The following is a 17,225-nucleotide window of genomic DNA, read 5'->3' as shown; positions in this document are numbered from 1 at the left end:
CTCTTGCTCTCAATGGAGTGCAATGAAGGATGACTGGCCAACTCAAGTGATGGCAGAACTGACATACGAGCGATATTGACTAGGTTAGTATTGTTTTCACTGAAGCTCAGACGAATGAGGGGCGATTTCATGGAGACTTATAAGTTTCTAACAGGACTAGACAGGATAATTGCAGGGAGGGTGTTCCTGATGGTAGGTTTGTTCAATCAGTGGTCACAGTCTGAGGATTCAGGATAGGCAATTTAGGACAGAGAAGAGGAGACATTTCTTCACCCAAAATGTGGTGATCCTGCGGAATTCATTGCCACAGGAAGTAGTTGATGCTAAAACATTGAACGTATTCAAGAGGCAGCTAGATATAGCAGTTGGGGTCAATGGCATCAAAGGTTATGTGGAGAAAGCAGGATTAGGCTACTGATTTGAATGATCAGCCATGCTTGTGATGAACAGCGGATCAAGCTCAAAGTGCCAAATGCCATCCTCACGCTCCTATCTTCAATGTTTCTATCGTCTGAATCGTCAAACTTATTTTGACTGAAGTAAGGTAATGAAATTAATTATGCGCCTAACATTAAATTGAAGGTGACCTCCTGCAATTAATCAAATGTAATAGTTACTCTCCAGTTATAAACAGATGATTAAACAATGAGGCTTGCTAATTTGGCCTACAACAGTCAAAGAACATGATGCATTTCCAAGTCAGGACAGTGTGTGGCTTGGAGGGGAAATTGGAGACATCGTTATTTCCCAAGCATCTGGTGCCCTTGACTTTCTGGGTGATCAAGTTATGGTTTTAGAAAGTGCAGTCTCAGCACCCTTGGTCAGTTGCTTTGCTGCATTAAGTTGATGGTGTTGTACTGCTGCTCTTGGGTACCAGGTGACAAAGTCCTTACTGCCAACCTGCAAATATACATACTGGGAAAAGTAGGCCATTCAGCCCCTTGAGTCTGCTCTGCCATTCAATCAGATCATGTCTGTTCCTGTATACTCCAAATAACCCTTGATTCCATTCACAAAAATTTCTGATCCCTGCAGTTGACAATTCTAAGGTGACCTCAGATTACTTCTGCTTCACAGAGATGACTGTGATCAACATGGAATGATCAATGACGTGGCTAAGATTGTTTGTGGCCAGGAATTGAATCACACACTGTTGATCGCTGCATGGGTTTCACATGCAGGACACATGATTACAGATTTCTTTAACCCAGTCTCTGAGTGTCTGATTAGTGTAGTTTGACCCCAGAAGGCTCTGACATTACTCACTGAGCCTGTGTCCTCAGACACAAACAACCACTTACTCTGCCCACTCCAAGTTTGGGAGAAACTGTTTCCTCAATTGCAGTTTGAGTCATATCAAGCCCTTCAATCAAGGTGATTCCCCCAAACCTTCATTCCATTTTGTTTCTTGTGACACTGTCGACCCTATCAGTTCTGAGCTTCCACACATTCCCATCCAGTTCTTTCTGTATGCTCCATATTGAAGTGGTGAACTGTTCTCTAAGTGAACCAGGGATGTGCCAGGAGATGATGGGAGGCTCGTGCATTTCCAATGTCAACCTCAGAGGAAGGAAGATGCAGGAAATCACTGCTCATGGAGCATGAACCCTGAGATGTTGGGGAACGCTGCCGAGATGGAGGACGCAGAAGCAGGTGAGGATGACTAATTACCTGGTCAGACTTTCATGCTGGAAATCATCAGCATCAAGTTTCTCACTGCCACACGGGAGAATATCAAATTGCAAATAAATCAGGTGGGAATAGATAATAATGAGGTGTAAGTGCATGCAAACAGGAGCCTCACTACTTACCACCAAGCTCTTTGTCTCTGTTAAAATCTTGGGTGGAAAATTTGACTTTTCAGTCTTTGACATTGAGAATTTCATTTTTGAGGTATCCACCATATTTTCCCAACAGGCCCACCATTGTCCACGGCGTACAGGGACTGGGAAGATTCTCATCTGTGCACTAAACACAAAAAATGGTTTACGTGATGTTTGCTGTGGGACACATATTAGCTCTTGATGCTGAAAGTGACAGAAAGATTGGGTTTTGTTTTTAAGTGATCACAGGACCTTTGCTGGATACCAAGATGAAGAGAGACACTCCCTTGTCCACAGGAGTAACCGAAGTTTGGGAACAGAAAGAATCCCGAGTTAGAAAAGAGAAGAGGCCTAAACATGCAGCAGTCATCAACAGGACATCATTTATTCTCATCGTATCTTCCAGAAACTGAGGACACACTGTTTTAAATTACATTCATACATTTTGATTCAATAGAGTACGTAAGTTCCAGTCCAGATTTGGGATTAACAACATCAACATAAATAAAACACAACTTTCAGCATGAACTCAGTTGAAATTAACAGCAGCAACAACACAATCCATCCCCTGCAGTTGCTTGTGAACTCACTGATATGTCTGTAAGTGACATGACTGAGTGAGTTGCTTCCCACTCATGAAGCAAATGAACACCCTCTTCCCCGATGTGATTTTGCTGGTGTCTCAGCAGTGTTCTCTGCTTTTACATTCAGAATATATTCAGAACATTCAAAATGGCTGTTATCCGTGTGAAAAGGCTGATATGAATTCAGGTCAGATTAGCGAATAAATGCTTTCGTACGCAGGGAGCATGGAAGCGGCCTCTCCCCAGTGTGAATCTAATGATATTTAATCAGGATCCATGAGTGTCCAAATGTCCTCCAACAGTGAGAGCACAAAGCTGTTTCTCGATGTGAACAAGCTGGTGTTTGACCCAGTTTATCTTTTAAAGCTCTTCTCACAATCAGAGCAGTTAAATAGCCTGTCATCAATGTGAGACCTAAACCCCACTTCTTCTTCTGCAACATTGATGACTGTATCGGCACCGTCTTGTGCTCCCACGAGGAGCTCAAACAGTTAATCCACTTCACCAGCACCTTACACCCCAAACTTAAGCTCTTCTGGACCATCTCTGGCACCTTTCTCTCCTTCCTGGACCTCTCTGTTTTCATCTCTGGCAACCACCTGGAAACGGATTTCCATTTCAAGCCCACTGACTCCCACAACTACCTAGAATATACCTCCTCCCACTCACCCTCCCACAAAAACACCATCTCTAATTCCCAATTCCTTCAGCTCCAATGCTTCTGCTCCCAGGATGAGGCATTCCACTCCCGTACATCTCAGATGTCCTTGTTTTTCAAGGACCTCAACTTCCATCCTTCAGTGGTGGGGAATGCCCTCGACTGTGTCTCCCTCATTTCCTGCAACTCATCCCTCACATCCCCTCCTGGCAATAACAATCAAAACAGAATCCCCCTCCTCCTCACGTACCACCCCACCAACCTCCAATCCAACGCATCATCCTCCGACACTTCCGCCATCTGCAATCTGACCCCACCACCAAAGACATATTTCCCTCCTCACCCTTATCTGCTTTCCGGAGGGACCACTCTCTCCGGGACCGCCCTGTCCACTCCATACTCCCCTCCAGCTCCGCCACAGCCAGCACTTTTCCCTGCAACAGCAGGAAGTGCTATCCCTGTCCTTACACTTCCCCCATCACCTCCATCCCAGGCCCAAAGAAGACTTTCCACCTCAATCAGATGTTAACCTGCACATCTGCTAATGTAGTATACTGTATCCGCTGTACCCACTGTGGCCTCCTCTACATTGGGGAAACCAAGCGGAGGCTTGGGGACTGCTTTGCAGAACACCTATGTTCGGTTCACACTAAACAACTGCACCTCCCAGTCGCGAACCATTTCAACTCCCCCTCCCATTCCTCAGATGACATGTCCATCCTGGGCCTCCTGCAGTGCCAAAACGATGCCACTCGAAGGTTGCAGGAACAGCCCTTCATATTCCACTTGGGAACCCAGCAACCCAATTGTATTAATGTGGATTTCTCAAGCTTCAAAACCTCCCTTCCCCCGACTGCATTCCAAAACCAGCCCAGCTCTCTAACCTGTCCTTCCTCCCACCCATCCCCTCCTCCCACCTCAAGCCGCACCTCCATTTCCTACCTACTAACCTCATCCTGCCCCCTTGACCTGCCCGTCCTCCCCGGACTGACCTATCTCCTCCCTACCTCCCCACCTACATTCACCGCTACTGGCTCCATCCCGGCCTCTTTAACCAATTATTTCAGAACCCCCTTCCCGTCCCCCATTTCTGAAGAAGGGTCTAGGCCTGAAACATTAGCCTTCCTGCTCCTCTGATGCTGCTTGGCCTGCTGTGTTCATCCAGCTCTTTGCCTTGTTATCTCTCATCAATGTGAACCAGCTAGTGCCCCAGCAGCTGGGACAGAGAATTAATCCCTTTCCCACTCACAGAGCAGGGTAATGGCATCACTCAGGGTTGAAGGGGGGGGCGAGTGGGGGCGAGTGGGGGCATTCGAATGGCAGCGACAGAACTTCAGCCAGGACACATCCTTCAGGGTCTCACTGAGGGGGTCAGATGGCACTTTACTCTTTCACGTCTCTCTTCACTGACAGCCAAGCCACGGTATGGGTTAATCCTGCTGTGTGTAAGAAATGTGTCCCAGCTCCTGTCTTCCATGGCTCCCAGCTCCCAGACACGGAACAGAATTTCATTCCAACTGGGTTTAGAGTCAGAGGAAGAATGAGGCCTTTGATGGGAATGTAACAGTGAATGTAATGTAAATCCCTTCCCAAACGTGGGGCAGTGGAACAGTTTCTCCCCGGTGTGACTGAATTAGTGAATCTCCAATTGAGATGGGTAATTGAGTCCCTTCCCACATTTCCCACAATTCCACTGTTTCTCCATGGTGACCGTGTTCATGTCTTTCTCCACGTTGAGCAATCACTTTACACCTTGTCTACACACAGAACACATCTGAGTTCATCGACTGGAGCACTGTCATTCAGGCACTGTGACTGCATAAAGCTCTTTTCATCATCAGTTTACTGTCACCCATTCATGTTGCATCTGTCTCAGTGCTTTCCCAGTTATTTCTCTTTCCTCATTCAAAGGCAGATGATACGCAGGCCCTGATAAATTGAGAAATCCTGTCAGATTTTGAAGTGATGATTGGCTTGATTTGCCATTTAGAAATTTTCCCCGACAAGTCTCCTTCAGAAAGAAAAGCCTTCCCGCAGCCAGCATCAACTCCTGCTGCACCCCTTCCTGACCAATAAATGTTACACACGGTTATTGAAAATGAAAATTAACATTTTTGAACCCTTCCTGTATACTCACTGTCGGTGAAGTATAATTTCTAACCCAGACCCTTCTCTCACGTCACCCTGGTGCATACTGTGTGGTTACAGCAGAGGCAGAGACAGGCTGCTCATACCCCTGCTCCCACTGCTCATGTGCTTTTGATCTACGTGTTGTATGTTTACCCAGTACTGTTTTATCTTTACCAGTGTAGCAGAAACACAAACCTGCAGATTGACTTCCAGTCAGGAACAGATCATTGATTTACGCGAATCTCTGATTTGAAGCACATTTCCAGCATTCACCGTTGTTCTTCCTCTGACACGAAACCCAGTTGGAAACGAGATTCTGTTCCGTGTCAAGGAGCTGTGAGCCATGGAAGACAGCAGCTGGGACACATTTCTTACACACAGCAGGATTAACCCACACCGTGTCTCGGCTGTCAGTGGAGAGAGACGTGAAAGAGTAAAGTGCCATCTGATCCCCTCAGTGTGACCCTGAAGGATGTGTCCTGGCTGAAGTTCTGTCGCTGCCATTCGAATGCCCCCACTCGCCACCCACCTCCCCGCCAACCCTGAGATTGTCCTTTCTGAGCTCCGGGTGCTGTTCAACCCTCAGGACAAATACAACAAGCTACAGTGATGTGTTTGAAGCAAAGCTGACTTATTTTACATTTCCCGAAAATGTTAAACTTTAGCCCAATTTGAGAGGTTATAAACATCGTCAGAAACAAACTCCAAACTTCAGAACAAAACTATCAGAAAATTACAGCACAGACCAAGAACATCTTTAAAAATTTATTTGTGAGATGTGGGTATCGCTGGCTGGCCAGTATTATTTGGCCCATCATGTTTGTGTTGGTTGAAATTGAAACACACAGGTTTGCAGCTTTCTGGATTCACCATTGAGAAGAGCAATTTCAGGCTGTGAACTCTGCCCCTATTTGTTTGCATTTCTTGTTTCAATTTGTTTCCGTGTCTTCGACACACCCGGATCCAGGCACATCTTTTGTTGTCTTTTCCAGCCCTAACTCCATTCTTTGTGGCCATGAAAAACTAATAACATTTCTGCAATTTAATCTCTCCTGCCTTCCCCCGTGACAGACCGCCTTTTTTCCCCTCTCTCACTCCACCTTGCTCAATACCTTTTACATTTCTGATGGGTCCCAGCCCTCCGTGACCGCACTGTGCCTCCGGGTCAGTGGAGCGAGTTTTGAATTCTCTTCCTCCAGAGAAAATCTGAAATTTTGTGGCAGCAGCTTTCCCTAGATTTTATTTTTAAAACAAAAACGGTGAAATTGTTTCAACATTGAGCATTTTTTATCCCTCATTCACAAATTTGTGTCATTATAGCTAAACTGTGATCCTTTCAGAGTCCAAAACTGTGCAGGTTAAGTGGACTAGCCACGCTAGATTGTCCCCTAGTGTGCGGGTTCGGTGGTTGGATTAACCCTGGTAAATGCTGAGTTATGGGAGTAGAGGGTCAGTGCAGTGATGGGCCGAATGACCTCTTTCTGCACTGTAGGGATGAGATTCTAACCAGTTGTGATCATGGTCACGTTTTCCTCATGACAGCCCACACATCACCAGGTTCTTTCAGCTCAGGCTGTCATGCTGCCTTTGTGTTTTTGTGGATTGGTACTCAGACATTTTATGGTTTACACAGTCTATTTGAAGATAAGAGTGAATTTGTAACTAGAGATCACTTGCAGATTAGGAAATATTTCTGCTGCTGGCATCACTCACAAGGATCGGGAAAATAAAGGGTCATTCACAAATCTTACAGAACGCAGCTTGTAATTACCAGGCCAGACTGAATAGCATAAAACTCTTTTCTAAAGAAAAGAGGAGGCCAAGAGTTAACCTGATACAAATTGGAAGCTTTGTCCCTGTGAAATGAAGTCATTGGATCTGAAACAAAAAATGGGAATCAGTTCTGAGGAAGAGTAATGCGACCTGAAACATTAAACATTAATTAATGTGCTGAAACATCCCTTTACCCAAATTCAACAATCAGTCAAATTCACTCATTTATCAATCCATCCAGGATTTTCCCATTTCAGCAAATTACAGAAATGTGAACCTTAGGTCAGTAGTTGGGAAATTATTGGAGAATCTTCTTTGGGACAGAATTTACCAATTTTTGGAAAACATGTTCCCTTATTGTTGGACTAAAAAAGAACAAAATGTGAACAGTTTTTGATGTCACTTATGAATGACTTAACATTTATTTTACACATGTATAGAGCTAACAAGTGTAATGTAATTATTTGAGTGAAATCAATGTGATCATACAGTGAAAAAAATCATTAAAAACTAACTACAATGAATGAGCTGAATAATATGTGATTATTGTACCAGTTTTTGCATTGATAATTCAATCTTATTTGATGCCTGTAATATTTTATGCTATTAAGTGTAACTCCACAACAAAGTAACGAAAGGATGTCAGAAAAGGATCTTTAGTTGCAGCTTCATGGACCGAAGGAATACTTGTACACAGAGTTGGATGATTGCACTGGAAACTGTTAAATACACAATGTCAGTGCGGACATGAAGAATAATTTCCTTTGCAAGGTGTTCCTCACTCAGAATAATTAGAAATTTATTGTGATTATGAAACTACCATTTAAAAGAGAGTTACTGTGATTGACTGAAAAAAGTTATATTTTACTTAGAAAATTAGACTAAGCGATATACAGGTTGTAAATGTGTTTATTCAACAGAATATCTAGATTGTCCCAGGAACTAATTATACATACACAACTCATAATAGCTTGAAAAATACATAGAAACAGTGATTATGAATTGAGAAAGACATGACAGTTGTATCGGGCAGTTCAAATGTCTCACTATATTGGCAACATGTTTATGTTGTTCAAACAGGCAGCATGTTTGTCAAAGCAGCAGATTTTCATTTTGGGATGTACGTCTGTTCAACTAGAATCCGTTCTGTTCTCATTGTAAGAAGCTCTTGTTGTTGTGTGCGATGGACTGTCACTAACAGTGTAATTTGCTCGTTCAGCTTTCCTTTGTCTGTAAATCAGGCGGCCAGTAAACTATACACCTGCTTTTCATTGTTGAAGCACAGAATCATTTCTGAGCGAATAAGTGGCAGATCACAAAGTTATTTCACTGAGAAAAATTTCTAGCAACATCATCATCAGCATTTTCTGGTAAGATTTTCTGAACAATTCTGATCTCTAGCTGAAAACTGATGATACCTGTGTTGCTTGTCAGTGAGGATTCAGCCCCTTTGTTATGAGCTGCTTCCATACAGGTGGTTGTTTCATTATGAATCTGCCAAATTCACATTCTCCTTTGACTGTAATTCTGTGAGATTACTGATTCACAGAATATTTTAATCTGCAGAAAGTAATGTTCAGTCACGTGCCACTCCATAATCCCAAAATGCAATTGTGAATCTTTCTCGGTCTCACTTGAAATGTGTGATGATCTCTCTCTATTCTTGTCTATCTGTGACTCTGTCTCTGTCACTGTGTCTATCTGTCTCTCTTTGTCTGTCTGTCCCTGTGACTATCTGCATCTCTCTCTTTCTCTGTCACAGATAGACAAGGACAGAGAGAGAGATCATCACACATATAAAGTGAGATCGAGAAAGATTCACAACTGCATTTAGGGATTATGGAGACGCATACACAGGAACACACAGGGACAGAGGGCACGGGCGGGTGCACAGAGAATACAGAAGGACAGAGCGAGAACACGAGATAGAGACAGTGTCACAAATGTAGGATGAAGACAATGACAGCCTTAGACAGGGAGAAATGGAGAATAAGACTAACACTGTGTGTAACACCTTTATAACTCCACCCCTCCACCATTTGTTCAGAAGGACAGAGCTGTGCATTATTTCCAATATTCCCATCAGAGATCACTTAGCACTGTTTCCATAGAATTCAGAGTATGCCTACAGTATGGAAACAGGCCCTTCGGCCCAAGAACTCCACTCCGACTCTCAGAGCATCTCACCCAGACACATCTCTCTGCAACCCACCTAATCTACACATCCCTGAACACTATGGGCAACTTAGCTTGGCCAATCCACCCAGCCAGCACATGGGAGGAAACCAGAGCACCCGGAGGAAACCCACGCAGCCACAGGGAGAACATGCCAACTCCACACAGACAGTGTCTGTCTCTTTCTCTCTCTGTCCCTATATGTATCTGAATCTCTCTTGATTGTTGTGTCCATCTGAGACTCTATCTCTCTGTTTCTGTACCTGTGTTTATCTGTCACTCTTTGCCTGTCTCCATGTGACGATATCTCCTCCCACACCACCGGCCCTGTGTCTGTGTTGGTCCTGATGTTAATCTGTGACTGTCTGTCTCTGTCCCTGTGCCTATCTGTGTCTCTGTTTCTCTTTGTCTACTTGTGATTCTGCATGTGTCTGTCTATCTGACTATCTGCCTCTCTCTCTCTCTGTGTTTCACCCATTTGCTATGTGTGTATCTCTATCTCTATCCCTGGGTCTGAGTCTTCATGGCACCCTGTGACTATCTGTGTGTGTCTCTCCCTCCGTCACTACATAAACTGCCTCATTGATGTTACGTTTACAAGTGTAATCATCCTCTCTCTCTCTCTCTTCCTTCAGAGCAGAGGGTCAGACATGTGTCCCACAGCAACAACAATGGAAGCCACTCTACAAAACTCATTCCCAGCAACTATGTGACCCTGCCCTGCCCGCTCTACACACCCCGAGAATGACCAGGGGAACAGGAGCGCAGAGAAAGAACCCACCTCACAACTAAATGTGCCCCGCAAGAGGCACAACACGCTGCCTGTGAACAAGGTGGATTGTTCCTTTCCTGGCACTGTGCCCCATCCAGGAACTACCTCCTTACTCACACTGTGGCATTCCCTCAAATAGATGGACTGCACTGGCTCAGCAAAGCAGAGTGCCATCACCTTCTCGAGGGCAGGTGGGAAAGGGAAATGATAGCTGGCTCATCGAGTGTCTCTTAGATCCCATGGAGCAACTTCAGACCCGGTCTGTGATTCGCTCCCTCGCTCACGCTCTCTGTGTCTGTGTGTATCTTTGAACCTTCCTTTGACTTTGTGTATTTGTCTCTCCCTCCCTATGTCTCTCTCCCCCTCTTCCAGTGTCCAATATTCTTCCAGTTCCTTCACAGTGCTTGCTAACCACTGACCCACCATGCTACACGACCTACTATGCTGCTGCTCTGAAGAGGGCAATCAGAAAGGCAACAATAGGATATGTGATAGCTTTGGTAAATAAGGTTAAGGATAATAATAAAAAAAATTCAATGCATTAAGAACAAAAAATCAATATAAGGAGAGAGGAGGGCCTCTTGAAGGTCAGCAATGTCTTCTAAATGTGGAACTGCAAGAGATGGAAAAGATACAAAATGAATACTTCGCTCAGTTTTTAAATGTGGAGAAAAAAATTGTTCGGTGAATCAGCAAAATAAATATTAATGTTTTGAAAACAAGCCACATCACAGAACAGGAAATGCACAACTTCTTAAAAAAATAGACACTTCGATGGATAAATCTCTGGGACCTGACCATGTTTTCTGGAGCATTCTGGGAAGTAAGGGATAAAAAAGTAATTGTGGCTCCAGCAGTGATTTTTGCATCATGTATAACCACAGGTGAGGTGCTGGAGAACTGGAAGCCGGTAACTGTTGTGCCTTTATTTAAGAGCGGCTCCAAGGAGAATCCTAGGAATTATAGCTTAGTCAGCCTGGCATTGGTGGTGAGTAAGTTATTGGAGGAGATTCGGACAGATAGGTTTTACATGTCTTTGAAGGTGCAAGGGCTGTTGGCGATAGTCAGTATAGCTTTTGTGTTTTTTTTTGAGAATGTGATGAAGAAGCTATGCAAGGTTCTGTATGGTAGAGTGCTTAGTAATGTTAGGTCACAAGGGATTTAAGCAGAGCTGATGAATTGGACATAGAACTCGTCTGACAATAAAAGACAGGTATTGCTGGAAGGTTGCTTTTAGAACTGGAGACCTGTGACCAACACAGTTCCATAGGGATTGGTTCTAGGTCCGCTGTTAATTTATATTAATGATTTGGGCTAGCGCATACGCAGAATGATCAGTAGGTTTGCATATGATACCAAAATTGGTGGCATCCAGGACGATGAAGAAGGTTATCTATCATCACAAAGAGATCTTTATCAGTTAGGCCAACAGGCTGATGAATGATACATGGAGTTCAATTTGGATAAATGTGAGGTATGGCTTTTAGGTAAAGTGAACAAGGCCCGCACTTATACAGTTAATCTTTGGGCCTTGGGTAATCTTGTCAAACAGGGACACTTAACGGTGCAGGTAAACAGATCTTTGAAAGTAGCGTCACAAGTGCACAGGGTGGATATGAAAGTGTTTAGCGTTCTTGCTTTCATTGTTCAGACCAATTGAGTATACTCTCACTTCTAACATGCAGTTGTTTGCAATGGCTGCAAATGTATTTGCCACAGTTACCCAAACAATGACGAAAGGATTGAGAGACAGAATTTCGTGTTCTACATTCTTTTTCTTCCCACTTCAGAAACAGGTAAAATGTTTGAATACATTCAGAATGTTGTGCTCAATGAAGATGTAAAGATGTAGAGTCAGCCAAATAAAAATGTTTAAAAAAACTCAATTTGGATTTGATTTGATTTATTGTAGTCACATGTACTTAAATACAAAGAAAAACTTTGTTTTGCAAGCAATACAGGTAGACATAAGGGACAAGGATATACAGATCACAAGGTGTTTAGATAGAGCGAGGCAGACATGTTACGGCCACATTGGAGTTGCACAAAGAACGATCAGCACTATTTCAAATTGGACAGGCTCCATTCAAGAGTCTAACAACATCAGGGAAAAAGCTGTTCTTACCACCTGATGGTGCATGTCTTTGAGTTTCGGTGTCTTCTGCCTAACAGAAGAGATTGGAAGAGAATGTTACTGGATGGGATGTGTTTCTGATGACGTTGGCAGACTTTGTACAGCAACGAGCGGTGTAAATGAAGTCTGTGAATGGGAAACAATGTGTGGAGCCGGATGAACACAGCAGGCCAAGTAGCATCTCAGGAGTACAAAAGCTGACGTTTCAGGCCAAGACTGTTCATCAGAGAGGGGGATGGGGAGAGGGTTCTGAAATAAATAGGGAGGGTGGGCGGCGGGCCGAAGATGGATAGAGGAGAAGGTAGGTGGAGAGGAGAGTATAGGTGCGGAGTTAGTCGGGGGGAGATAAGTCAGTCCAAGGTGGACGGACATCCCCGCCTCCCTAGCCTGTTCTTCCTCCCACCTATCCCCTCCTCCCACCTAAAGCTGCTCCTCCATTTCCCACCTACCAACCTCATCTGCCTCCTTGACCTGTCTGTCCTCCCTGGACTGACCCTTCCCCTCCCTACCTCCCCACCTATACTCTCCTCTCCACCTATCTTCTTTTCTCTCCATCTTCGGTCTGCCTCCCCCTCTCTCCCTATTTATTTCAGAACCCTCTCTCCATCCCCCTCTCTGATGAAGGTTCTAGGCCTGAAACGTCAGCTTTTGTGCTCCTGAGATGCTGCTTGGCCTGCTGTGTTCATCCAGCTACACACTTTGTCTTGGATTCTCCAGCGTCTGCAGGTCCCATTATCTCTGTGAATGGGAGGTCAGTTTCCTTGATTGCCTGGGCTATGCTGACAATTTTCTGAAGTACCTTGTGGTCGCAGGCAGAACAATTGCTACACCAGGCCGTTATGTGAAAGTTAGAATTTTTTTTATGTTGCATCTGTAAAAGTAGGTGTGGATCCTTACAGACATGCCAACTTTTGTAAGCTATTCAATGAAGAAGAGGAGTTGTTGTGCCTTCTTGGCTGTCACATTTACATGGCTCTTAAGGAAACCTTTCGTTGATTTTTGATGGTGTGACAAAATAAATCATAAGTAAACGTTTCACTAAAGTAATTGTCGGACAGTTAAAATTTTGGAAGTTTCTAGTTATTGAGCCACACATAAGTCCTAAGGTCTCACACAGAACTCTAGTAACCTAAAACAGAGCATATGTCATAAGAGCTACATACCAACATCGATTGAAAACACTGACAGTGGCAAGAAAAAAGATTTTTCTCAGGTTACAACTTATTGCCTGTGCTGTAACACAGTGTTTGGTCCTCTAGAACCAACTGTTTCTATTGTCATACAAGTGTTATGATTTGCTGCTGCCAAAACACAACAACTATGCAGGCATATGAGCTGTGAGAATGTTGTGAAGCAATGTGAGTGGAACAGAGATGAAATGAGTGGATAGACAAGGATGGTAGATTTACCAAAATGTACAAAAACGAAACAATGCAATTTGATTGAAATTTTTTTTAAAGAAGATAGTGAATGCATTTTACTGGTATGCATAAAGACATTTTATTGCCTCAATGGTAAGCCAATGGAAGCTAATATGCATTTGCAGTAAACAATTCAGAAGATAGTAGAACACGTATGCACAGAGGTATTGGTAAGACTGCATCAGAAACAATATGTACACTTTACGTCTGTTCATCTACAAAATGCTGAAGTATCCAATGTGATGCACAGCGAATATTCAACGCATTCATTCTTGGTGTGTTGTGATTGTCCTATGAGGAGAGACTGGGAAAAAATATGACCATGACGTGCTAATTTTGAAGACTGAGGGATTACATTGCTGAAGTAAATACAATTTTATTAGGATGCATAGTCAGATACATGATGGATGATTTCCATACCTGCGGAGTATTGAATCAAGAAATGCATAAACAGAGCAAGACAGAGGTAATTGTTAACAGAGATTAGTGTGAACTTATTTACGCAGAAGGGCATAATGTTAAGGTGCTCTCTATCCACAAGGGCTGTAGAAGAATGTCATTTTTTTAGCACCTTGAAGACAATAGATTTCCAGATAATGTTAATATTAACAGTTAGTAGTAGTAGTAGTAGTAATAGCAACCTGCCCATATTGGTGTTGAAGTCGATGATCAACCATAATCCCATTGCATAGATGCATAAAGTCAATGGGCAAGAACGTTTGCTATTATTCCAATTCTCATTGTTTCACTTCCAGTCCATCTAATCAGTATGTTGTCAAATTGATAATTTATCCAATCATCCCAAAACAAGAAAAGGTGAAGTTTCATACTGGACACGGTCGGCCTCTTAGACGCAGCTCACCAATAATCGGTTCCAGTATTTAGTAAAAAAAAACAGGGGTTCCATTGGCTGTCATTCGAAAAGCTCAGTGATCACATTGTGTTTTGCTGTGCATTTCCCCATCAAGTACGAAGAGCAGAACAGCAAATTAGGCATTCATTTTCCTCCTCTGGTGTATACATTTTATGCAATTTGTTTGTTTTTTGAGCAATAAATCATATTCTTATTAAATGGAATGTTCGTCTTATTCGAATATAAGCCGCTGTCATGATAGTTTCCACATTTAGAATTTAGTGTTTAATTAATTGCCTCATTTGATAAGTCCATAAGTACAACATCTTTCATATTTCTTTAAGAGCTTCAATGCATTTTTTCTCGCTTTTCTCAGTTAGGTGTCACCAGATATTCTGAACTACTTTGCCATTTATTCCTTACATCCAATGCATTTGTCCTTTTAATCGAAGTGCACACTGGCTCTGGCATTATAGGTTATTTTCAACATAGAACAAGAATTCAAACTTCTAAATGTCATGAAAAATCATTTAAAATTAATGACTTTATTTGGGAAACTAACCTACTGAACACTCATTCTCATCCTGCATCGCCCTCTCTTACAGCAAACTTGACAGTAGTTTTGATTCTGGCGCGAAGAAGATGCGGTCTCTCCGGATGTGTAATATATTACCTGGTGGCCATGGCAGTGACAGATCTACTGGTCATGATCACTGTTGTAATTTTAAACCGGATCGCTGGGACTTACTTCCCATCCAGTTTCCTTTCTATCACACCAGTGTGCAGTTTTCGTTCTTCATTAAATTTTGCAGTCATTGACGTATCTGCGTGGATAACAGTCACTTTCACTTTTGATCGATTCGTCGCCATTTGTTCCCAGAAGCTGAAAATAAAATACTGCACGGAACGGATGGCAGCGTGGGCCATAGGAATCGTGTGCGCTCTTTCCTGTCTGAAAAATATCCCCACGTATTTTGTTTATGAACCTATCTACATAATTGATCAAATACCCTGGTTCTGTGGTGTAAAAAGTACTTTTTATACGTCACCTGCATGGGGTGCATACGAGTGTATCCGTGCCATTTTAACACCTCTTCTCCCTTTCACGCTGATTTTACTGCTCAATGCTCTGACAGTCAGACACATTATTTTGGCCAATGCAGCACGCAGGAGACTCTGTTACCGGAAAAATGCAGAGAATCGAAGTGATACGGAGATAGAAAACCGTAGAAAATCGATTATTTTACTTTTTGCTATCTCAGGGAGTTTCCTCCTTTTCTATGCATTATTTTGCGCATCGATTCTTTATGTCCGACTTGCAAATCTTACATTTTCAGCCAGCTCGGATTTTAGTAATACCACATTTGTTCTTCAGCAAACCGGATACATGCTTCAATTATTGAGTTCGTGCATCAATCCGTTTATTTATGTTGGGACGCAGGTTCAATTCAGGGAAGAGGTAAAACATGGAATGGAACATGTACTGAATGTATTTGTTAAGCTTTTGTAATGTTACAATTACATTAATCTGATATAATTTGCATTTTATCTGATGCTTCACATTTTGTCCCAATTTCCTTTTAAACGTTCACTTAAATTATGTTATGTGATTCCTCTCCACAATGCAAAATGAATACCGAAATGGAAACCAGGGCAGTTTTGCACATTTTTTTGTGCCCATTTCTGAAGAAAGGTCCCAACCCGAAACGTCAACTTTCCTGCTCCTCTGCTGTTGCCTGGCCAGCTGTGTTCTTCCAGCTCCACAGTGCGTTAACTCTGACTTCATAATCGGCAATCCTGATTATCTCTTAGTTTTGCACAGTGTTACCTGAAAACATCCAGACGTTTTTTTCTCTCTCTGCTGCATCAGCCTTGAGAGCACTGGTCATTGAATTGTTGATATCAGCACTTGCGGATTCATGATTCAAGAGGCAAGGACTTATTGCATTTCATTCTTAAAGGAATTATCTCATTGAATTCCAGAATTGCTGTCAAGGTCAGCATTCTCTAATCATCCCAACTTACAATTTCAAAGCACGTTCAAGGTTGCACTCAGAGACAGATTGAATTTGTTTGTCATTACTCGATGCACATACACTCATGAAGGTGTGCCAGTTGTCCAGAGCCTCTAGACTGCAATGGAATCTTGGATGATGTTCAAAAGTAATGTCATGACTCTAAAACCGAGCAATGTCAAATTCTTCCAAATCCCAGAGTCATAGAGCTTTACACCGCAAAAAAAAACGCCTCTCACCCCATCGATTTTCCACCTGTTAGAAATAAACAGCTAACAATCCTAATGTCATTTTGACCATGAAGTTCATGGCCTTGAACGCACTCGCACCACAACTGTACATATGAATACATTGTTTTAAAAGTTATAAGAATTTCTGGCTCTACCGCCCTTAAAGGCAGCGTTTTTCAGATTTTCCAGGTGAAAAAGAAATGTTTCAATATGTACTGTGTAAAACTCCATCTTCTTAAGTTAAGTTTATACACCCTGGTCGATTATGCTTCCAGCAAAGGGAAAAAAAAGTTCCTACTTGTCTATTCTATCTAAGAACCTCACAGGTTTACACATCTGAATCATGTTCCTGCTCAATCTCCGCTACTCCAATATTGCCAAACTCTCCAGCTCAGGCAACATCCTGAAAGATGCCCTCTGTACTCTTTCCAGTGTAATCGTATCCCTCCTATCATGCCAATTCCAGACCTACACTAAGTGCTGTGGCTGAGTCTGATAAGAGATATCTGGCTGTCAGATGCTCGAGCGTGCCTGCACTTTTCTCCCTTTCATGTGACGCTACTGCATAGTTCTGTCCTCATTCACGAAATTGAGTCCATCTGTGTTTTCGGGGGGATGGGAGTCGGTGCGGTGGGATTATTTGATGAGTACAAGGGG

At 42.9% G+C, this 17,225-nt stretch overlaps 1 protein-coding gene across 1 annotated transcript; it reads left to right on the top strand.

Moving 5' to 3' along the window:
• Window positions 1–15,005: 15,005 nt before the first annotated feature.
• LOC132208739 (sex peptide receptor-like) lies at window positions 15,006–15,833 on the top strand. The gene has a single exon (XM_059644119.1). It carries the CDS (start codon window positions 15,006–15,008, stop codon window positions 15,831–15,833), a length of 828 nt encoding a protein of 275 aa, XP_059500102.1.
• The last annotated feature ends 1,392 nt before the right edge of the window (window positions 15,834–17,225 follow it).

Source organism: Stegostoma tigrinum, unplaced genomic scaffold (assembly GCF_030684315.1).
Source record: "Stegostoma tigrinum isolate sSteTig4 unplaced genomic scaffold, sSteTig4.hap1 scaffold_53, whole genome shotgun sequence".
Classification (NCBI taxonomy): domain Eukaryota; kingdom Metazoa; phylum Chordata; class Chondrichthyes; order Orectolobiformes; family Stegostomatidae; genus Stegostoma; species Stegostoma tigrinum.
The sequence above is the reverse complement of the archived record's forward strand: the minus strand, read 5'-3'. Positions and strand labels throughout refer to the sequence as shown.